Here is a 24,864-nt window from a genome sequence, read left to right as displayed (position 1 = left end):
TCACAATCAACGATTTTACGACTCGCGAGCGCTCACTCTGAGTGACAGCTCACGAATCATAAAACCGATGATTGTGACACTCTGAAAGCGAAATTGACAGGTTTCATGTGTTAAACACATACTTTACAACCTCTTGTTTTAACTTACAAGTACAACATATCATAATAACATCTAATGGTTTTATAATTCCGAAGTGAGAGTAGCAAGTGAGTGGAGCAACCCTGCTTGGGTCAATTTAAGCCAGAGATTTGGTAAAATTTGAGCAATATTTGGATTTTTGGTAAGCAAATCAATAGCATCGTGTCGTTTCCCATACTTTTAAAATTCACCCGAACAAGGGGCTGTAAAGTTGACCCTCCCTAATGACCATGCTTGGAAGAGATTCCTAGATTCTCTGTCCACCCGAACAACTTTGCTGAAGACACCTCGTGTTCGGTTCAACAAAAGAGCAATTCAGCCGTGCGGAGCCCCAAAAATTATACTGTTGGCAACGCTGCTTTTATCCAGAATGTTTCCCGAAAGTTCAATTAGCTTGCCACCTTTGAACAGACACCCAGCCCGAGCCAGGTCTAATGATCTAATGATTCAACTTTGTATGCTACGTAGTTTCCGAATGTGCCGTTGCTTCAAAAATTGAAACATATTCTACTTGTGTTGATGGTTCCTACTGGTACTGGTCGTCCATTTCCCTAAAGGTTTTCCATTAAACGATAATAGTATTAATAAAGCTACTTCCACTATATAAATATAGTTCGTATAAAAAGTCTACCCAGTATTGATTTACCCTTCTATGCGTTATTATTACGTTCGTTTTTTGATAAAAATCATTGGGATTTAGAATTTTCCTGAACTGCCTTAATTTTTGAGTTTTGGCTATACGGTCGGGAGACAATTTTCGTTTGCAAAATAAATCGGTGCACTAAGTTTAAGCCTGATGGAGCAGTCTACTCTACTGTTTTAGCCGTTTTAAAGTCTACCTTCCTCGTTCCTTATTTGGATGAAATTCAGTCTTTTCTTCTAGTTGTTGATATTTTGTTGTTCGATTTGATGACATTCGTGCAATCTAAAATGACGGTGAGCTGAATGACTGAATCGGTCCAAGTGTCTGTTTTTTTAGTTGCTAAAAGTGTGAAAAATCTCCATTGGAAAACAAATTTGGGCTAAATTCATTCAAATATGCTATTTACACAAGTTTCGTTTGGGTAGAAAAGGTTTAGCTTAGGAAAAATCAAAATCATTTTCTGTTTTGTTTTAGGTTTTACATTTGTAGGAGTTTGTTAAACGTATTTCTTTTGTCGTCTGATCTACATTTGTTCGCATTTGTGGTTTCGAAGGCAGGTTCTGTTTGTTCATCATTTGAAATTGAATAACGATTAACTAGAATTCGGTTTCCTTGCTGTAGGTACTTCTCGCAAAAGTGTGTTTGTTGATTATTACATCTATTCGCTCTAACTAAGGCCTTACAGTGGAAAAAGAAAACGAGTGAAGGAAATTTCGTAAGCACTACCAACTACCGATGATTAATTAATGTCTGCTTCTAAACAGCACTTTGTTCTCCCGTGAATCGCCGTGCGTGAACCTGGGTATTAAGTGCGTTTCGACTATTTCAAGTTTAGGGGCTTCGTAGACGTGACTGAAGACGTTCTTGCGATTCAGGTGGGTAGTAAAGCTATTGCTCGCTGCCCAGCTACCGCTGTGCCATATTTTCCACCTGAAACCCATCGGAAAGTCACTAGAATTCGGCCACCTCATCGAATTCCACCTGGTTCACACTACACCCAAATCTGTTCCCTGCGTTTCCGTTCGCACTGCCGCCGTCTCACCCTGTGCTAGCACCAATCCTCGTCGTCCGAGTCCGAGTGGCGGGACGAGTGAAGGCCTCCCTTCGGCTTGTAGCCGTTTAGTATCGGTGATGGAAGAACGCGGCCACCGGACCGGCCCATCGCCAGTGCCTGCTCGTAAGAAAGGGGCACCTGGTGTTCCATGCTGTGAAGAGAGATGTAATCGAGGTTTGCTTTAGTGACTGTGGGAAACACGATTATCAAAAAGTAGATGCTATAAGCTATATAATCAGTTTCATATAAAAAAAAAACGTTTCATACGTAAGATGACGATTCAATTGCCGCCGACGATACTAGCAGCATTGTAAAAGAGCTGTCTAAAGTACCAACAATAAAACAACGCTCTTACACGCAAAACAAACTTCTCTTACATCCACTGGCGTGCACAGGGTGAAGTAAGGTGGGGCTATTGCCCCCCCCCCTTATAAATAAGATTTTTATTTTCACATTAACAAAATTAGAATATAAAATAACTTGACGTCTTGATAACTTGATTTGAAGTGAAGTAATGAAATTGGGTTGTTAGCGGAATGCTAACATAAAACAGCAAAAAAAGGTTATCTTCCATTTAATTCCACTTAATAAATTTTGGTATCCATGACAGATACGTATTTCGACTACAATGTGCAGTCTTCATCAGTGTCATTCCCACTAAAGAACTGATTGTGTTGCCACTTCATGTCATAATATAAAGGCACTGAAAACCTTTCATTGCGTCAATTCCTTTGAGATGGTGCATGAAAATTGCAACATGAAAGGTGCATGAAGGGACAAACTTCAATGAAATTTGTTGGTCAAAAAATTGCACAACAGTGGTGCAGAAAAAAAATTTCTGGTGTAATTTTTTTTTTCAAGGTTGTTTATGGAGGGTTAAGCAAATTAAGGTTGAAAAATTCACCTTCGTGATGATAAATCGAAGGAAAAGCTTATTACTGGATATTTCTGGGTAAAAATATCATCAAAGCGATGCATGGAGGGACCAATCAAGATGAATAACTCTGGTGAAAAAATTTAATCACGCTAAAAATTTTGAGGTGCAAATTTAGCTGAAAATTTCTGGTGGAAAGTTCGCAACACTGCGGTGAATGTAGAAGCAAGGTGTATTCATTTTTCTGTTGCATAATTTACATCGTTCTGATGAATGCAAGCTTCATTGAAAATTTATGCTGGTACATGTAGAGGCAAAGTCTGAAATTGCACCACAAAGGTGCATGGTGAAATAAACTTTACTGGCAATTTTTGGTGCACCGTTCTGGTGAATAGAGGAGCATGCTTTATTGAAAATTTCTGGTGCAAAATTTGCATCGCTCTGATAAATGAAATGAAAAGAAAAATTTTGCTGGAAAACTTGCACTGGTCTGGTAAATGAAGGTACAAGCTTTATTTAAAATTAAGCTTTATTGAAAATTTCTGGAGGAAAATCTCTACCGTTCTGGTGAACGGATGGGCAAGCTTTTCGGGAAAACTTGGTCTTCAATTTGCATCTATCTGCTGAATAGAGATAATGATGCTGAATAATTTTTTGGTGAAAAATTAGCACCATTCTGATGATTGAAGGGAATCTGCTTTACTGAAAATTTATTATGAAAAATTCGAAAATAGGGGCAAGCTTTATTTGGCGGAAAACCTGCAACATTTTGATTTTGATTTTCTGGTCTAACATTACCTGGAGGCAAGTTTGAATTGAAAATTTCTGGTGTAAGATTTGCAAACATCTGCTGCATGGAGAAGCAAGCTGATTGTACAATCCTGATGTAAAAATTGCACAGTTCCGGTGAATGGAGGCGCAAGCTTTATTGAACATTCCTGGTAGAAAAACTACAACGTTTTGGTGAATGGACGGACAACTTAAACTTGACTACCGAGAAGAACCTCAAGGGTATTGAATTCTGAGGACAGTTCCGAAAGAAAAGATTCATGGTGATGATTCCATGAAAATTCTGCGAATAATTTCTAGTGAATCATGCAGATAGTTCCAAGATGATTTTGAAAAGAATACCGAAAGAATCAAATTTTGAATGTAATTCCAAAGGGATGTTGAGGAAAAATTCAGGAATTCCTAGGATAATTTCTAGCTCATTCTGGCAAAAATTTCTGGAGAATACAGAGAAAATTCTTCTGAAACTTTGGGGAAATTTCAGTTCCAAGGTGTTCTGAGAAAAAAAAAAGTTTTAAAATATTCCGAGAAGAACCTCAAGGACATTGAATTATTAGAACAGTTCCAAAATATTTCTGGGGAGAATTCAAAAAAAGTTCTGCTGATAAATTCTAGTGCATCCTGCAAGTAGTTTCAAGATAATTCCAAAAAGAATACCGAAAAAATCAAATTTTGAGTGAAATTCCAAATGCATTTTAAGCAAAATTTAAAGCGAATTCCGAGGATAATTTCTAGCTCATTCCGGGAAAAAATTCTAGACTCTAAAGAAATTTCAGTTCCAATTTGTTCTGAGAAAAAAATCATGAAGAGCTCTAAGTATAATTCCAGTGAACTTCTGAAATGAATTTCAGTGAAGCTCTTAGAAGAGTTCTAAAAACATCCGAGAAGAACCTTAAGGATATTGACTTCTGAGGACAGTTCCAAAGGATTTCTGGAGAGTATTTCAAGAAAATTCTGCGAATAATTTCTAATGAATCCTGCAGATAGTTCCAAGATAATTTCGAAAAGAATACCGAGAAAATCAAATTTTGAGTGAAATACCAAAGGGATTTCGATGAAATTTTCTAGGGAGTACCGATAATTTCTAGCTCATTCCGGGAATAATTTCTGGGTAATACTGAGGAAATTCTTCTGAAACTCTAAGGGAATTTCAGTTCCAAGGTGTTCTGGGTAAAAGTCAAGAAGAGTTCTAAAAATAATTCCAGAGGACTTCTGAGAAGAATTTCAAAAGGGCTCAAGGAATTCTTAGGATGGACTTTTTCGCAACTGTACAAAATTTAAAGACAGCTTTTGGATTCTCTAATTGAAACGTGGGTATTAGTTGCCATTGAACCTTGGTCTATTTCTGTCTTACTAAGAACTCGTAAAAGAATCTTCTCTGAAAATTTCAAGCCATTTGTTACCGTGATTAAAAAGTTACAACTGTTTATGTGTGTAAAGGACAATTATTGCTGCTAGTGAGGCGAAGCGGCTACAAAATCGCTATATAATGGAACGTTTCATCGATATTGTGCGGATACTCTGCAAAGGTGGTCCACCAGCTCGTGGACATTCGAAAGGAGCGGAAAGTGTGCCATCCAGTTGGTGGCTAACTACGATCTTGTGCTGGAAAAACACTTGGCTGAAGGTGTAAAAAATTGCCAGTACACAAGTAACCGTATTCATGCCATGACAATCATTGCAGATGAGACGAGCGATTGTGTGGCCACCTCGAGCAGTTGGTGATTGTCATCAGGTATATTAATAATTATGGGATTAAATTGCTTATTCTGAAAGCAGTTTGCATTGAAGAAGATGAACCACCACCGGAGCACAGAATAAATAAAATAAGCTAAATTTAACAGTAGAGAAACAGTGGTGGGTGGATTGTACCATCCACCACGTACTTTGGAGTACTCCCCATCCCTAGATTAAATGTACCATAGAAAAAAATTGCTCCTCCTTAACAAGATTTCTGTGCACGCTAGTGCTAACAGTGGGTCATAAATGAAATCTAGCAGGAAAAAATAGTAACGCTCTGGGATTGCATTCAATTTAGTTGACATATTCAGTGGAGTTTCTTGGATTAGTTAGGAATATGATTTAGTGGATACAAAAAGTTCATGTTTTGGCTACAAAAAGCAACACCATTTGTTTCTCAGCGAGTAACAACAACCTTATTGTGCCTAATAGACGGTCTAAATTATGGACAACGCACCGCATATAAAACTTCATTGTACCGTAAAAAGCGCAGAAGGTGGAGTCTCTTTGCAACTCATGTTTGTGGCATAAGGTGTTGCAAATAAGGTGCATGTAACATGATATTTAAATGACACAAGTTGTAAATGAGGTCTTAACTGACTTAACTGCAATGTTTCACTGAAATATTTGAAACAGTACTGTGATGTTTTCGAATACATGTTAATGACATTCAAGTTAACCACATAAATGTATTGGATATTTTTGTGAGGTGATGCGGAAAAAGTATACTGATGTTTTTATTTAGACTGCAAAATCAGAGATGACAATCGTAGAAAAAGTCATTTGAATAAAAGTATGAAATCAATTACCTTAAAATATTGATAACTAGTCCGTTTTTTCAAACGCATATAAGTAAGACTTACGTGATTCTCATATGGAGGCACTCAATTCAGTGAGCATCAACGCCATTGAATGATCACGTAGAAGCTACGTGATTCTTTTGATAAAATTCATGGTTATTCCAATGATGTTAGATTCCGATTTGATTTAAAAAAAAATGTATTTTTTATTTCTTAGTAGACAACACAACACATCGACATTAAAAATACGATGAAATAAAATTCATCCGAGACAAGGATCGGGAACAGGAAAACAATCAAAAATATATCAGGTTATAACTTCCACTTGAATTAAAGTCCATAAATGCTGGTCCTTGTCGTCATTCTAAAAAAGGAACAAACTAAATGTATCTCCAAGTGAAACTGGAATTCATTATACTTACAATACGAAATTGTTTCACAAAAATAAAAACCAATGCAAAATCTGGATTTCCAATGGCATATAAACATGCACAATGAACAAACGTTATATTGTATAGCACTATGAGTTAATCACTCATTATCCTTTTTCAGACTTGAAAATCACTTAGGGTTTACGTGAAACGCACATAGAGTCTGCGTATGTGTAAATCACGTAATTTTCACTAATAAGTCTGGCGGCTTCGAAAGGGATTTCTATTCACATATAGGTAGTATCATGTAGAGATTACTTGGGCCACGTAAAATTGAAATCAATGGAAAAAAGAGACACCCTACGTAATTTTTCACATAACATCAACGTGTCAATTATTTTGAGTGTATGGCAGCAGCATTCTAATTGTGTACATTGCGGGTCAACATGTACAACCATATTTATTTGTATGCGCGGTTGTGTTTGCGAATGTGATAAATTTTTGGTTTCATTCTAATCAAATTAAATTAGCATGATGATGAGATCTTAAAACTCAAAATTATGTTTGTAAAAAAAGCAATAATCAATTGGATGGTCATTGGTCACTCTACATAATGTACCCAGGCACTTTTTCGGCTCTCTAAGGCAAGGCAGCTCTCTGTTGTAAGCCGATTACCGACAAGATATTGTGACAAGCCGGTAGATGCGACACCCCGTCACATCAGTGGGCAACTAAAACACACCTAAAAGACCCCTATTTCATGAAGTGTCCGACCCGTAGCTGCAAAGCCAAATTCTAATCAGTTAATTTAAAATAAATACTTTGCAAGTAACAATCAATCAAGGCCTAATAAATTATCAGCTTTTTTAAACCAAATATGCGTTTTTTATTCAGTACCGATCGATCCTATTTATTTTAATTTTTTAGCTGACAGAAAGTTTATTGAACGCAAAAATGCTTAAAAACTAATTTGAAGAAGTATTTTATGCATATATTTATACTTAAACATATATTTTTTTTTAAATAAATTAATGGTATAAATTGTTATCAATTTCAAAAATCAATCAATTAATAAGTTAATAAATAAATGAAATAAAAACAAATTAAAATAGCATGTAAACTAATTGGAATTAATGACTTGAACTCACAAACCCCCACTGTCTATTACTGAAAAATGCTAAAACTTTCATAATTTCGTCATTTTTAAACAAAATATTTTTATCTATTCATTGCAATAGAACCGCAAACTTCTCAAGTTTTGATGAGCATTGCAGTATTTAAAAAAAACTATTGATTCTGAAAATATTATGAACTGAAATAGTGTAAATTTTTGACGTTGAGGTTTTGAAAATAAAACGAAAGTTTACCGGTTCGATTTTTTTTTCGGTGTGTTTTGATTTTTCTAATAGGAAGCCATCCACAAATTACACTAGCTTACAAAACAACATAAAAAGTGTGAACTTTAGTGGTTGACCAACGTTTCTAATGCAAAATCCTACGCTGAAGTCAATGCCGTGGTCAGAAAAAATTAAAGTAGAGTCAGTTTTGAGATATACAAAAATTTTGATTTTTTGAATTTTGGACAAAAGTACGATTACTAAAATGTCAATATCTTTGAATTTAGTGCACCAATTTTAAATCTTTTTTTATGAAAGTGAAGCTAAATAAATTTGCTATCGTTCACTTGAATATTATGTCTTAATTAAAAATTTAATTTTGAAGTCATTTAAAAATTTACAGCATTTTTTTTTATTTTTCCTGCGAATTTTCCATAAAAATCTTGTTTTAATCAACATTTTTAATGGGATAAAAAGATTCAAAAAATCATTCCATAATTTATTCTTAAAGTCCATTAAAAACTGGAGAAAATGAGCCTTTAATGGATGAAATCGGTTGGAAATTGTCGAAGCTATGAAATTTTTTGTAAAATCATGGAAATTGAATGTTCCAAGATTGGCCGTTGTCCCGCTCCTAGGTTCATGCACCACTTCCAGTTAGCCTTTCTGCGGACGTGTACGCATACGGTGCATTTCACTAACACTACCAGCTGTCACGCAAAATTAAATGGGATATTTTCAACAATATAATTTACGCTAGTGTTTGTGAGACCGCTCGGCGAGAACCTAACGCAACCAACTCAATTTGACAGCTTTCTGACTTTAACATTGCTTAACGATGTATACGACTGTGAATTCAAGTGTAAAAATGATCCTCAAAAGTTTTGTTACGCGTGTGGCAACTATATATTTACAAAATCGGTCAATTTCACTGCTCCGTTGCAAACTGCATACAGGCTTTATTTTAAAATTGATCCTGGAGACTTTGACAAACCGTGGATTCCAAAAGTATTATGTAGTTCGTGCAAAACGTGCTTGGCTAGGTGGATGTCAGGCGCAAGGTAAATTGATTTTTTGAATAACTTTCATATAAACAATTTATGTACAGCATGGTAGTGCTTTGTTCTTTCCTGATCGACATTATCTTACTTCATCTATTTTTGATAAGTGTTAATGTCTTACTTACTAACTCACTTATTTGTTATCTGTCAGTCGCTATTTGTCCTTTGACATGCCCACCATATGGCGTCAACCGTTTTGTCATGCAACGGATTGTTATTTCTGCTTGACAAAAGTTAAGCAACAAGGACGTCACAAAACAGTTGAGTATCCACAAGTGGCTTCTATGACAAAACCTGTTCCACATTCAAGTTCGGTCCCGTATCCTGTTTATCCAAAGCGGAAACGAGCGCCCTCTGTTGAATCGACCGTTACAAAAAGTGAGGAGGAATTCAAGGAGGAATGCGAGGAAGACTTCGAGGTGGAATTGGAAAGAAACCCAAAACTGTTTACACAATCCGAATTTAATGATTTGGTGCGAGATCTCGACTTATCGAAGGAGAAATCCGAATTGCTGGCATCACGCTTGAAAGAACACAACATGCTGAGCAAGGAGGTCAAAATTTCTTGTCACAGGAATCGTCACAAGAAATTTGACAAATGTAAATTCTACAAAGGACAAGGCATTTTTTTGCCATGACGTAAACGGCTTGTTTGAAGAGTTTGGTGAGCCATATGATCCAGCTGAATGGCGTTTATTCATCGACAGCAGCCAGTTGAGCTTGAAAGCAGTTTTACTGCATCAAGGGAATGAGAAACCTTCTATTCCATTAGCTCATGCCGTTAATATGAAGGAAACGTATGAATCAATGGCTCTATTGCTCAATTTGATAAATTACAATCAACACAATTGGAAAATTTGTTCCGATCTTAAAGTGGTTGCCATGTTGACTGAATTGCAACAGGGATACACAACATATATGTGTTTTTTGTGTAAATGGGACAGTCGAGCTCGTAAGGAACACTACGTCCGAAAAGATTGGCCAAAACGGGATAATTTCACAATTGGTAAAGACAACGTTAAAAATGGTCCTCTTGTGGTAAAAGAACGCATAATACTTCCACCACTACATATAAAACTTGGGCTATTCAAAAATTTCGTCAAAGCGTTGCAAAAAGAAGGGCCAGCATTCCAGTACTTGAAATCAGTATTTCCAAATTTATCTGACGCAAAGATAAAGGAAGGTGTATTTGTTGGCCCACAGATCAAAAAACTGCTCAATGATTCCGCATTCAGAACAGTTTTGACACCAGATGAGGAAGAAGCGTGGAAATCGTTCCAGCGTGTTGTCACAACCTTTTTAGGAAATTTCAGAAGCCCAGATTATGAGGAAGCCGTCGATGAATTGCTCAAAAATTATGAGAAAATAGGTATAAATCAAAAATATTGTGTTTGTTACATATAATTAATTTCAAATCCTTTTATTTCACTGAACACAGGTATGAATATGTATTTGAAGATACATTTCCTACATGCTCACATGGATTTTTTCCCGGAAAATCTTGGTGACGAGAGTGATGAGCACGGCGAACGTTTTCACCAACAAATGAAGATGATGGAACGTCGTTACCAAGTGTTTTGGGATGAAGCAATGATGGGTGACTATTGTTGGTTTCTGATTCGATAAACAAGTTCAAAACATCGAAGAAAAAGTCATTCGATTCTCAATCATTTTTAATAAAACCTAAATAAATTTCTTTTGTATCAACTCGGTTTTAAATCCTGATATGCCTTAATCAAATTGATATGTAGAGAAAAGAATCTCCCATGAAAACTTTACATGCGATTTGGATGCTTACAACGACACCTAGAAAAGGAACTCTAAAGCTGTTGTATTTCAGCAACATTTTTAAGTGTTTTACAAAAATGCTCATAACTTCGACAATTTCCAACCGATTTCATCCATTAAAGGCTCATTTTCTTCGGTTTTGAATGGACTTTAAGAATAAATTATGGAATGATTTTTTGAATCTTTTTATCCCATCAAAATTTTTGATTAAAACAAGATTTTCATGGAAAATTCGCAGGAAAAATAAAAAAAAAATGCTGTAAATTTTTAAATGACTTCAAAATTAAATTTTTAATTAAGACATAATATTGTAGTAAACGATTGCAAATTTATTTAGCTTCATTTTCATAAAAAAAAGATTTAAAATTGGTGCACTAGTTCCAAAGAAATCGACATTTTAGTAATCGTACTTTTGTCCAAAATTCAAAAAATCAAAATTTTTGTATATCTCAAAAATGGCTCTACTTTATTTTTTTCTGACCACGGCATTGAATTCAGCGTAGGATTTTGCATTGGAAATGATCATCACCTTACCGAGTTCAAAAATGCTGTAAACTAGTGTTATGTAAGGGTTTTTGAATGATAATTAAATCCCTCCCCGTCCTAGTAAGACTCTGTAAAATTTGCAGTACGCAACCCTTCCCTCGAAAGTCTTTCTAAGATTTTAAAATTTTCAGAAGATCGTTAGATATCGATTTGGGTTAATTTTTACATGCATTTGCGCATCTAATGTATTTGGAGGTGTTTTGGCATTGAATCGCTTAAGATAAAATTATGTTTTTCACCTACATAATTTTATACATGAAAATGTCAACCCATTCCGTTACTAAATTTGTGGATGATCCCAAATGTTGGAAAAGATATAAATAATCCAAGAAAATCATTTTTTCCAAAGATTTCATAGACAATTAGCATGTAGCAATACGCTTTCAATCTCATCGAAGAAAGTTGGACTCCCAATAAAACTGAAAGGTTGATTTTCTGCGGCTTTTGAGTCCATCTTTGTGCAATGATGTCTGAAAAAAAAATGTATTTAGCCGTCAATATTCTCTAAAAAAAATGAGAAAACTTGAGCGGTTACGGATTCCGAAGACGGTCGTAGGTGATCAGTTGTGGGACTCGTATGACTCCCGGAAACAAGAAACAAAAATTCAACTGCAAATAAAAATACCAGCTAGCTGCTGCGTATCATCAATTCCTGGTCAATACATAAATCTTTGCTTTTTAACCCTTTGGTCGATCATAATATTACTATCCAATAATTAGTGAATGTGATCGATATTTCAACGCTTAGAGTTCATACTTCAAACCCTAAGAATTAAAACTCCCAGTTTATTGGGCGAGAATTAATGCGATTTCACTACGTCGATTACGCAAACCGTTAGACTTCTTTTCATTATCATCTAGTCATCATTCACTGATCTTTTAAAAAATAGCTTATAATTATAAAGCAAAGATTTCTATCGAAATTTTGAAAAAATACAAATCAAAGCCTTCACCTGAACAACATTACACCATAAGAAAATAGAGTCAACAAAAATGGAGAACTCAATATAGTTATTTAATGTCCTACACCGAAAACACATCAAAACTCATAACCATTAACAAGTGTAAAATTCTGAATTGATTTAATTTTTTAATGCTTGGAATATTTGTGAACATTCTCCATTATAGCAACATAATTTCGGCAGGTAGTGTACGGTTCATCCAGTTATAATCCAGCTCACTGAACTGTTGCAAACATGTTAAATAGTACGTTACAAAAATGTAGCTATTTTTCAAGACATCATGAAAACTTTAAAGCAAGTAGTTTTTACGTTGCAGATGAGTGGATATTAAAATTAATGATTCATATTGAGCTGAAACAACACTCACAATTTGTCAACATAGCTGCACCATTACGTATTATCGATGGTATCCATGTTCCAGTTATGTTGAAAATATGTAGAAAATGCGTAGTTTGAACAATCTGTTGCACCAAAGTTTTAAGAAACATAATGTTTTATGGAACTCTCATTCAACAAACACAACACAAGTTAGATTTGTTGCTCAAGTGTTTCATACAATATCACGTAGCATATAACTTCATACCAATTTGAGTGTAACATGTTTGCTCCTCCCATTTGAGGCATGATTTGACAGGTCATCCAAGCAGTACATTGAAACAGTTGAGTTTCATTATTGTGACCTAAAGTAAATGAAGCAACAAAGTTTAAACTTTGTCGTATCAAGATGTATTTCCTGTACCATTTAAGGGATTTTTGAGCAACTTAAATAAAAAAATAAAAGAATTGAGATTTTTTTTTTTTTTAATAATTCGTTTATTTAAAGAATTGAGATGTTTTCTAAGTTGCTTGGGATATTCAAACATCTGAGATATTCGATTTTTAATACAATTTGCCAGAAATTCACCTTTTTTAGTATAAGAGTTTATTTTATCATTTTTTTCCATTCAGTTGTCCCCCATTGCTGGTTTGCATCGGACGTGCAACAAATTCTTTCCTTACGGTTACAAAATCGAACGTCGGAGGACATGAGTGTTTTACGAAAAAACACTCTAGTCGTCGATTTCAGTGTACTTCCGAAACGCCCGGACGCGGGAGAAGTTCCAAAATAAAGTAAAACTTAAACTCGCGGACACGACAAACATTCAGCTACACAATCTGTGTAACTGTGTATATATCGAGACAATCGATGGTGAAACCGCCTTGCGCTATGAAAGGGCAAATCACAACAAGCACACAATTGTTTGCGATAACAAGGAATTCAAGATTTCTGTGTATGTTGAAAGTGAAGCCGTGACAGTGCGCGTGCATGACCTTCCTTCTCACACGCAGCATGTGACCATCATCAATTTCATGAGGCAGTAAGGGAACGGTGGAAGCACCATCTCCCGGGAATCTACAATGGTGTACGAGTCCTTCGGATGAAGCTTAGTCGCCCCATTCCATCATGGCGAAACAACGCTGGTGACATACCGGAATCAGCCCAAAACATGTCGTCACTGCGGAAAAGCAGCCCATCCCAAACAAAAGTGTATGAAGACTCCGAAAACAGCTAGTAACACCAAAACACCACCACAAACAGTACCCAGAAGGTTAAGTGATCCAAAGTTGAATGGAGACGAGTTTCCACCATTATCATAAGCATCTGAAGAAGAGGAACCGAATCTGGAGCCAGACTCCCCACTAACAAAAACCAACGAAGAAACCGAAATGCAACAGAACAAAAACAATAACAAAATCAACACAACCAGTGATAACGACGATGACTGCGATGATGACTGCGACGACGACGATGGCGATAACGGTAATGACAGCTCGGATACCAACGATTTCATCGAAGCTGCCAATAAAAGGCGACGGATGTCAACAAGTGAATTGACTCAGAAGGCAAATGAAATGAAGAAATTGTGTTTAATCCAGGGCTGCCAGAACTTGGAACAAAATAGTAACCGCTTCCAAGCATTAGTAGAAATTGATTCTATATGTCCGTCGGCGGCAGAAGTTGAAGAATAGGGGAAATGGCTCTAATGTTGGCCTATGGATCTATGATTGGGCCCATCGCTAAAAATCGGCTATTCATCAATTGTATCTAGATGAACGCGTCATTGGGACGGTACTAATGGATATTTTTGTTAGCTATTGAAAATTTAGTCGATTGCTGAATTTATGTATGGGCCCAAATTAGGGACACTTAGGCCGACATTACATCCATTTCCCCTATTTAATCCGTTCAAAAAATAAAAACAAAAAGTGTCATATTAGTAATTAAATTGAACTGCTATGTACTACAGTCACGAATGACCTTTAAAGTGTTAAAGTGACTATTATATTAAAAAAAATTTCCATACATTAAATTTGATAAAAATCAAATTTTCTGAATGGTTCTTCAAAAACATACGCAAGTGATAGCAAAATATCATCAGTTTTCAAATTATAAATGAAATAGACTTCAATTCGTCAAAATGTTTCAGAGGTAATATGAAACTCCTAAATTATTTCAATTTCATTTGTAACTTTACATTTATTGATATAAGTGAGCGAGCATAGACGAAACAGTAAGTGCCCCCCCTCCTTGTCCATTTACGTCTATTAGATTGAGCAAACATTTTTGAACAATCCTTCCGAACATGCCAACTCGAGAAGGTAAGAAACACCGGAATTAAATCAGTTTGAAGCTTTACTTCCATTTATATGAGTAAGAGAGAGAGAGAGGTTATAGTAAGCTCCCCCTTCGTTATTTTCACTTATGAGATTGAGCAATCGGTTTTGAATAATTCATCTCTACATACCAAAGCGATAAAATAACCCAAGTAACAATTCAGTAACCATTTGGCATCCACTCTGATTTATGATGGTTTTATAACGGCAATGAGTAATCCATTGAGTTTAAATGCAGCATTTCAAAGTGTAATCGGGCAAGAAAGTCAAAAACTGTCTTGTTTTGTTCTGTAATTCAAGCATAAACGTCATTAGCAATTGTTTATTAATGTCTTGATAAAATGCTTTATAAACGTGTTCTATCTTTATAAAAGCAACCATAAAACCATTAGGTTTTTCATTAGATCAAAAAGCATCCATTGCATTGTTCCTTTTTAGGCATGGCAGTGTGCATCATAAACTCCCCATTCTCTCTCTTACAAATTGAGCATCATAGTTCCTCATAGTTAATAAAAGCCAAATTTAAGACAAGGAAATCTCTAAGGATTCGTCTGGGATGATGATGATGATGATGATGATGATGGTCCCACCTCTTACCCCTACAAAGGTTTGAGCTGGACGAGCTATCTTTAAGATAGTTAAATATAAACGTTTTAACCAGGTTTGCAAACAAAATCGAGCTGGTTACAATTACAGATATAAATGTCCTGTTAAATATGCTATAGGCATCAACCAAAAACATTCAAAGGTGTAACTAGTTATCAAAAGTCCAAGTATAGTCCTCGACAATACTTCCATTTACACGTGACCTGGGATTTACACGTTTAAGCTTCCGCAGTGCCAGGACTATATCCAAGGAAACGACTTCCAGCCAACCCTTTACTAATTCAAGGCTTTTGCCACAATTTCCACGTATTAGTCATTTATACCTGTATTCCGCACGTGAGGCTCAAACCATCGTAGACTACTCAAAGCTATTTTTACTATTACTACTACAAAATCAAAAAACTAAAAATCCATCATCACCATCGAGGCAAACAATGTAGTTTTTTGTATATGCTACACCAATTACTAAAATGTCTTTATGACAGTCTCCATACAAAATAATCCGTTAGAGATAACTTTGTCAAGATACATGATTTATCCATTCATAAAAATTTAACTGCTCAATAAACAGCTTTTACATGTGAAATGCAGCGTCTCTTGAATTCTGTAAGTGTAGTTGCACGCTTGATGTGTCTAGGCATCGAATTGAAAACATTTATACCTTTGAAAAATAATGAATTTTGTGAAGCATTATTCAAAAGATGTGGTGTTCTTACTTCATCCGCGTTTCTAGTGTTATATCTATGAAAATCACTTCCTCTTTCAATCCGATCACACAAATATCGAGGCAGCAAACCGTTAACTACTTTAAAAATGAACACCATAGTCAAAAACACAATTCTTTGCTTCACTGACAGCCATTGCAAAGCGTCCAGCATAAAAGTTGAGGAAGTGAATCTATTACATCTTAAAATCAAACGCATTACTTTATTCTGCAAACGCTGTAATCTCGATATTTGTGTTTCATTGGCCAAAAATAAAATGGAAGGGCAAAAGTCTAGATGAGGGTAGATGATTGATTTGTATAACTGTATTTTACTACCAATAGTTAAATCGTTTTTCAAGCGACATAGGATTCCATACTTCTTGGCAATTTTCTTGATGACATTGTCAATATGAGAATTGAACTTGAGTTTGTCATCAATAATCACGCCAAGATATTCTGAACGCGATCAAGTGTCTCATCATCAATAACAACAGAGACATCATCATCTACACGATTCCGCGAAATTACCATGAATTTAGTTTTACTTATATTCAATTTCAATTGTTTATACTTCAACCATCTACTTAGAGAACGCAAATCTTCATTCAAGCGTGAAACGGCTTCTTCTAAATCTTTAGCTGCAATGAATAATGGGATGTAAAATTCAAGTCAATTTCAGCAAAATTTACTTCTTTAGAAGAACCAGCACACCATCAACGACTGACCATCTGGCGGAGAATTCGTAAAACATTGTCGAAAGTTTTTAAAACATAGGGTAGAGAACTACTTCGGCCTAATCGCCCATTTTGGGCCTATCGAGCAGAAATCTTCAAATAAATCCATGATTTCAGAGCTAAAAAGTCAATTATGCTTTTGGTACGATACTTTAGTTAATACGCTACTGAACGAAGTCAATGAGAACGCGTGATATGAAGGTTTGCACCCATAATTCCCAAAAACAAAAGAAGCGCTCCGACCGAATATATTTTTATCTTCATCCGATAGGCCGAAGTGAATTAATTGGCGTTTCAATGGAGTTTCAATGCGTTAGGCCGAGTTAACAATCCGTAGGCCGAGTTTGGCGTCTAGAAGCAATGTTAGACTTTTGACAATATCTCAACGATTGGTTTCTCTTTATCAAATCTTACAGTACGTACGGAAAGGTAAATAAATTGGGAAGCTATCAGTAATAATAACACTCCGTTTGGTGCTAAATTAAGAAAGACTAAGTGCGGTTTGTGCTTAATAGGCCGGAAATGGGATAGTTAACCCTACCAGCCTTCTCCAGATCTTGCGAATAGATGACAATCGAAATAACAACCGACAGCAAACCACTGAAACTGTTAGTTAGCGGAGATTAGCTGGTTTCCGATCCATAGCAGCGATTCTATTCGGCGAAAGAATTTAATCTTTGAAAATTTCATTCAAGCGTACATCCCTGCATCGTTGGATGGTGCACTTCTGTAACCATCCAGAAGAAGGGGATCTTTTTCGGGAACGATTGCGCTTCCAACTGTTCGAAATGCGAAATGTTGTAAAACTGTGTTGAGTAACTGCTCCCAATCCATCGGGAGAAAACCGCCTGGAAGAATCCTGGATCTCACAGCGCAACTATCGAAAGATAAACAAACTTTGACGTTTAATTTTTTGCAGGCTACTTTGCCTCCATAAATGCTGCCATAAATCTGAACGGGTTAGGATCAAGCAAGATAAATGCAATTCAGCCTGCAATTTTTCTTCATAAAAGCCATTTTAAAAAACTTATGAATTTGTTAAGGATTTATTGAAGGCAAAACAAAAATCATGAAAAAAAAAATCTCGGCCTAGCTCGATCTGAGAAATATTTTTTTTTTCAATGTAAAATAATTACTCAAATCGACATTTTACGAGGGAGGACTTATTTGTTTCGATGTTTTCACGTACATTTCACAAAACATTTAATAAGGCACTTAAATCTAGGCCACTCAATCAGAACTATTGTAACAAATTTGGATATTCAACCTTCAGTTTCTATTTTAATTATTTTGATAAGATCGGATTCATAAATCCTTTTATATCTTGATTGATGCTTTCCTAGTGGATTTAGCAAGCGGCTAGGAGAAATGGCTCGGAAAGGGTTTTTATTGTTGCTAAATAGCTTTTGTTGAAGCTTTCAAATGGTTCTCAATGCGTTCGTCATATAACCTTTTGCAGTAAATCAATCTTGAAGAGCTTCGAGAATACACCCTTCAGAACCTTCTCCAGGGTTGGCCTACTAGACATATTCTAGTCTTAAGGGGGTATTCCCAATCTTTTGCCTTTTTTCGGCCTGTTTTTCAATTAATTTTTTTTCAAGGAAAATTAATAGTAATGCGCCTAACTCTTTGGGATTCTTGTTTATTGAACATTAAAGTTAACAAATAATTTTTTTTCGACATAAAAAAAGACATTATTGACGTCACAAAATGGCGGCAAACAGACCCCTGTTCGCCGCAAACGCCTGGACGGGCGAAGACTTTGCTCTGGAACGGCTTCATCTGAAACAGATTTCGTGATGAAATTAATAATCTGCATAAGATTCTCTGGAGCTTCTCCCGTTGGCAGCAAAAAATCTTGCAAATTAACAAAATGGCGGCCATATGAAAAAACAGGCGATTTTTTGCCCGCTTTTTTGCAGCTTTAAGGTGCTTCAAACAATGTTAAATGTTAATATTTTTGGCTGAAAGTGGGAGAAGCTCCAAAGAATTTAATAAGGAACAAAATGCGCAAAGATTCAAGTCAATAACTCTTATAGTTTCTGAGAAAAATCTTCGCCCGATAAAAAAAATGTGGTTTCGAGAAAAACGCGTTTAAAGTTTTGACTTTAGTTAAAACCATTTGGGGGTTCTTACCATTAGTCAGCTATGCCTGGACACCGAATTCGCTGATCGGAAAACGGCTTGGGGGGATGAAAGTATATAGTCTAAAGTACAAAAAAACGTGAAAAAAAAATTTGATTTTTTGAAAAAAAAGATCGGGAATACCCCCTTAATGAAGTTTTGGTGGGTGCATTAATGACCAAATAGCTTTGACCAGGTTTTTATGAATATTGTTTTATAGTTGCTTTGTAGTATTTTATAAAACTTAAAATGTTACTTGGGAAGAAACTCCGAAATTATTTCAGTTTGAAACTTTACTTCCATTGAAATCAGTGCGGTGCGGGAGGGTGCAGTAATCCCCCTCCCCCTCTCAAACTATGCATATGATATAGCGCTATTATTTTTGATTAATCCATCTGAACAGACCAAATCGATAAGATGAGCAACTCTGAAATTATTTCAGATTAGACTGTCATTGAAGCGCTGAGTTCTCTTTACTGATAAATCTTCTTACTGAGCTCCCATTGGTAGAGCCATAATTTCAGGCAACACCAAGCGTCTCTCTCTAAATAGAACAAATAACATTGTAGAGATATTGTACTACGTAGAGTTTAAGTAACTTGTAACCAAAAGTATTTCATAATAAAGAAAATCGTATCAACCATCAAAGCGTGCATATGTCTTTCCATATTACACTTGCTTAGAAGTGTAGAAGTAATGAAGGTATATACTATTTTAGGAACCCCAAATGGCCCAAATTAATTATTGTATAAAGCATCGGATCTACCTTTAAGCTGTATTTACTGTTTGTCAAGTTTGTACCCAATGCCGGTGGATATTGACAGAATGAAAACCGTGCAGGCTCCAGGCACATTACATCCGTGGGTGATGCGTTGCTTAAAATCTGACAGCTAGATAGTTGCCGAAACGTATCATTTCCGGACGCAACGTGCGTGGGCCTTAACAACCAATCAACTTACCGATCATACTCGCGCTCAAACTCCCGTTCGATTTCCCGTTCTCGTTCGTACAGCTCCCGCTCCCGATCGCGAAACTCGTAGTGCAGTGGTCCGTAATCGCGTGCTTCCCGCTCGCGACTGCTTCGGTAGCGTTCCCGGTCCCGCTCCCGATCTCTCTCCCGGTAGTACAGGTCACGCTCTCGTTCGCGATCCCGGTCCCGATCCCGGTCCCGCAGAAATTCCCGCGTTGGTGGCATCGAGTGAATGCTGTGAGGCGTCGTGTGGGTTGACTGCAGCGTCTGGTTTGGGAAGAAGTTACGTAGTAGGTTATCGGAAAATTGGAAGATTTTATTTGGCAATGGCACATGACTTACGTGAGTTGGACTGGCATTCAACTTGGGAAAATTGATGTTGGTCTGTTTGAGTTGAAGCGTCGACGGTTTGCACGGCGTTGGCGGTAGCCTTCGGCCCTGGCCTTGACGGCGTGCCACCAGCACCGGGTAACTGTGCTGCACGTGTCCCGGTGGACCTGCGTGATTGAGTTTCGAACGAAATGCACGTAAAAGATGGAAACATGTTAATATTTTGAGGCTTGCCAGCAGTCCATGGTCCGTATTCAAAACGTGGCACTCAGTTAAGATTACTATCCACAAAGTTTGAGACATTTACAAAACAAAGGTGAAGGTGATGGTGGAATTTGTACAAACAATTTTAACAAAGAGCCATCCGAAGACTGTTCGAGAAGCGCTGGGCTTCCAAGAAGTCCTAACTTGATACGTATGGCACTGGTTCAATTAGGGGGGGATACATTGAAAGGGTGGACAACATAGAGTGAGTTACAGATGGGTGATGAGTCAGAAGGATGTTTATAAGTATACGTCACATGTACAGAAGGAGACAGATGGGACATGGCTAGAGAGTAAAGAAACGATAAAACGGAGAGAAAGTGTCCAGTACCCATTCCATTCCTATACTTCCGCCGGGTGTGATCCCGGTCCCGCAGTTCTTGGAGCAAACTGGCAGGACTCGGCGATCGTGACCGCTCACAGAGGATCGTCGTGTCGTACGTTTGGTAGGCCGGGTGATTTTTGGAACGCTCTTTTCTACTTCGATGCTGGGCACTACTATGTACACCGGAACGATTAGGTGATGGCGAACGGGCAGGGCTGGTTGATGCTGACCAGGAACCTAGATATAATTATAGTGAAGAAGAACGGATAATAGCACGAGAACAGATACCGAAAGAGACATAGGGAGTAACATGAGTGTATGTGTGTGTAAGACACAGACAGAGAGCGAGATAGAACACCGACTTGCGGGCCAATGTCATTTGCGTTCAATCTCGGTTCGGATTCGAACATTTTGTTATTTCTAAAATAAGCTAAAACTCAGATCACGTTCTAAAGTTATTGGATGGACTATAACCAGAGCAAGATAACATATGTGGGAAAATGCTAATCGTCGAACGACAGGGAGTTGCATCTAAACAAAAAGCGAAGGAGCTGGATGCTCGATCAATCTTCACGAGAGGAAACACTCCGACAAAAGCGATAACGGAAAATCATAACGAGAACGAGTAAAATCACTCAATTAGGAATAACAAATGGTAGGACTACGGAACGCTCGGTAACAGATGTAAGAACTTTGTAGGAAAATAAAAAAGAAGAAGGTTGATCACTAGAGCTTGTTCCAAAATGCACAACACTCTCAGCAGCTAGGAAGAAAATAGACAGAGAGATTCTATAGTCTTGCTAAATCAGCGGGTAAGAAATGAAATGGGCACTATGGAGAGGGAAAATAAAATAATACAGGGGAGATACTCTAGTCTAGTCTAGTACTATGTGATCAGAGTGTGGTGGGAGCATTGAGCGGTGGTGCAGTGCTTGCTGGCGCTTTTCAACTACAACACGTGTACTTAATTGGGTAACTCACTAGAGGTGCTCTCGGTGTGTCAATATTATTTCGCTAAGCGGGGTGGGTGGAAAGAATAAAGCTATATTTTTTTACAGTTGCTAACTAGTTACTCTAATGACGCATTCTACGTGACGTTAGAACGGTTTTTGACAGATTCTGTACTGTAACAGAAAAAAAATTAGAAGTAAACCCTATCAGATTTGGAAAATGCGTTAAATCTATCTATATTGGGGAAATGGATGTAATGTCGGCCTAAATGCCCATAATTTGGACCCATACATAAACTGAGCAATCAACTAAATTTTCAATAGCGACCAAAAATATCCATTAGTACCGTCCCAATAACGCGTTTATCTGGATAAAATTGATAAATAGCAAATTTTTATAGATGGGTCCAATCTTAGATCCATAGGCGAACATTAGAGCCATTTCCCCTATATAAAAATAAATGTCTACCTGTCTGTCGGACCCTGATAGACTCGGAAACTATTGAACCGATCGGCGTGAAAATTTGTATGTAGGGGTTTTTGGGGCCAGGAAAGGGTCTTATGATGGTTCGAGACCCCTCCTCCCTCTTTAAGGGGGGCTCCCATACAAATGAAAGAGAAAAAATATAGCATGCTTTTTTGAATCGGCGTATAAACTCAAGCTAATATTGAATCCCGAGCAAGGACGGGCACACTCAGCTAGTTTCCTATAAGGATGGATCAAGAGATTCTGATTTGAGTAGCGCAAAACGTTTTGGTCATTTGACCGAACGTGGTTTGGCCGAATGTCATCCATTTTCGATCAATATAGGGGAAATTATGTATTTTCTTAAATCTAAGCAGTACTTATATTAGTAATTTCTCAGCGTCTCGCCCATATATGTCTTTATTTTTTGTTTAAATTTATATATTACTTGCCATTCTACCTATTTTAATCGACAGAATTGTCTAAAACGGTTTGAAAACGTTTTACAACGCTCCAGACTTCTCAGGGGCAGCACTAAGTATGCACCTTTAGAATCGATAAAACGATCCATAAAATATTGAAAAACATTCTTTAAAAAGCATCCAAATGATCCATAAAACACCACAAGAAATCTCATAAAAAGTGTGAATGATCTTTAAAAAATATCAATATGATCCATATTGTATGTAAAATTTAGCAACACAATTGTAAAAATGTACCGCTAAATTTTTAAAGAATGAGCATTGAAATTGCACGAATTATCCATACACATATTGCAAATTATCCATAAAACATTCAGCAATGAACCTTAAGCTAATGAAAGTGATCCATAGAAAGTCAAGCTTGCACACCTAAAAATATCCCGAGTAGCACACTTCAGGGCTACAAAATGGTGAGTGACAATCTGGAAGGAGCGATATACCTAGCTCCGGTCTTCACAAGTTCCTACCTCACGCCTGCACGAGTCATATGATCACAAAACACTGCTAGCTGAAACATGGACACAGCTGGTTGGCGTAGCCTGGGCAATGTTGTCAATCCGACAATAGCAGAGTGAGGAGGTGCAACGCGAACACTGGCGCGGTAGCCATAGCACGGTGATAGAGGAAATGCTTCGCCAACCCGAGTGTCTGTTCACCATGGAGGTGCGGCTCAAACAGCGTCTGACTGGCATCCAGCAGCTGAATAAGAAATGCTCTTCCCCGGAAGCTACACCTAAGATGGCAGCCCCATCACGGCGGATAGGAGACCTTAGGCCAACCACCTACTGTCTCTGAAACCTTTACAATTGTTACAGAAACCAACAGAGAAAGACATCGAACTGATATAACGGCAACGACTTTTAGCGCAAAACAACGGACACGAATTGGATCATGGAATGTATTGACGTTAGCCCAGCAGGGTAAACTGGCACAACTCGCCAACGAGGCGCGACGCATGAAGCTAGAAATCCTGGGACTGAGTGAAGTTCGTTGGCCAAACTTTGGAGAACACAAACTGCCGTCGGGACAGGTACTACTATACTCTGGTATTCGAGGTGAAAACGCTCCCCGCCATCGTGGAGTTGGTCTCCTACTTAGCGTCCAGGCAAGTGCTGCGCTCATCAAGTGGGAGCCTGTCAATGAGACCATTGCCAGATTTAGAACACGGGTTCGTAACCTTACCATAATCCAATGTTATGCGCCAACCGATGCTGCCGAGCTACAGGACAAGGAGAATTTTTACAGTCAACTGAATGCCGTCGTGGATAAGGTTCCAAAGGGTGACATCAAGATCTACACTGGCGACTTCAATGCGAAGATCGGCTCCGACAACACGGACTATGAGCGTGTCATGGGACGCCATGGTCTCGGCGAAATGAGCGAGAACGGTGAGCTGTTTGCAGAATTTTGTGGCAATATCGACATGGTGATCGGGGGCTGGCTCTTCCCCCATCGGCCAGTGCACAAAGTCACGTGGGTTTCCCGTGATGGACATACCGAAAATCAGATCGACCACATCTGCATCAGCCGAAAATGGAGACGGAGCCTTCTTGATGTTCGGAATAAACGCAGCGCCGACATCCATTCTGACCATCACCTTCTAATCGGTGAAATCCGCCTACGCGGATCCAGCGACGGGAGGAGAGACTCGGGCGGCGGTTCAACACACGCCGACTTGAAGATCCAGCGGTAAAAAGGTCTTTTGTTGAAGAACTTGAGACTCGAGCTGCGGACGTTCCAGAAGGTGACAGCGTCGAAGAACAATGGACGGCCATCAAGAATGCCTTTATAGAAACAAGCGAGAACAACATGGGTAAGCTGCGCTGGCGAACACTGGCGATATACGCCTCCTCTACGATATCTCACGACGCCTGAGTGGAGCAAGGATGAACCCGAGGATGCCAGTGAAGGAAACGACTGGACAATTGCTTACCGACCCCACTGACCAGCTGAAACACTGGTTTGAGCACTTCGAACAACTTCTTCAAGTTTCGACGGCCAACCAGCCATCAACATCTCGGCATGATCCGCCTAGGGTGCGGCGCATCACTCGCGTCAATTCCGAGGCCCCATCACTGCAGGAGATTGAGCAGCTATCCGAAGCATGAAATCCAACAAGGCTCCAGGGGTCGATTGCATATCAGCCGGA

General features: G+C 37.8%; 1 protein-coding gene across 1 annotated transcript in view; it reads right to left on the bottom strand.

Annotated features, from left to right (window-relative positions):
- Window positions 1-359: 359 nt before the first annotated feature.
- cac (cacophony) overlaps window positions 360-24,864 on the bottom strand; it is a 435,895-nt gene continuing 411,390 nt past the window's right edge. The window contains exons 31-34 of the mRNA XM_065237935.1: window positions 20,824-21,054; window positions 20,241-20,395; window positions 19,888-20,165; window positions 360-1,986 (exon numbers count right to left, since the gene is read on the bottom strand). Of these exons, the coding sequence (XP_065094007.1) occupies window positions 1,830-1,986; window positions 19,888-20,165; window positions 20,241-20,395; window positions 20,824-21,054 (821 nt within the window). The 3' untranslated portion in view covers window positions 360-1,829. The remainder of the gene's footprint in view (window positions 1,987-19,887; window positions 20,166-20,240; window positions 20,396-20,823; window positions 21,055-24,864) is intronic.

The sequence above is a fragment of the Ochlerotatus camptorhynchus genome, unplaced genomic scaffold (genome assembly GCF_037179485.1).
Source record: "Ochlerotatus camptorhynchus isolate MF236.1 unplaced genomic scaffold, CSIRO-AGI_Acam_v1.1 ptg000663l, whole genome shotgun sequence".
Lineage (NCBI taxonomy): Eukaryota > Metazoa > Arthropoda > Insecta > Diptera > Culicidae > Ochlerotatus > Ochlerotatus camptorhynchus.
The sequence above is the reverse complement of the archived record's forward strand: the minus strand, read 5'-3'. Positions and strand labels throughout refer to the sequence as shown.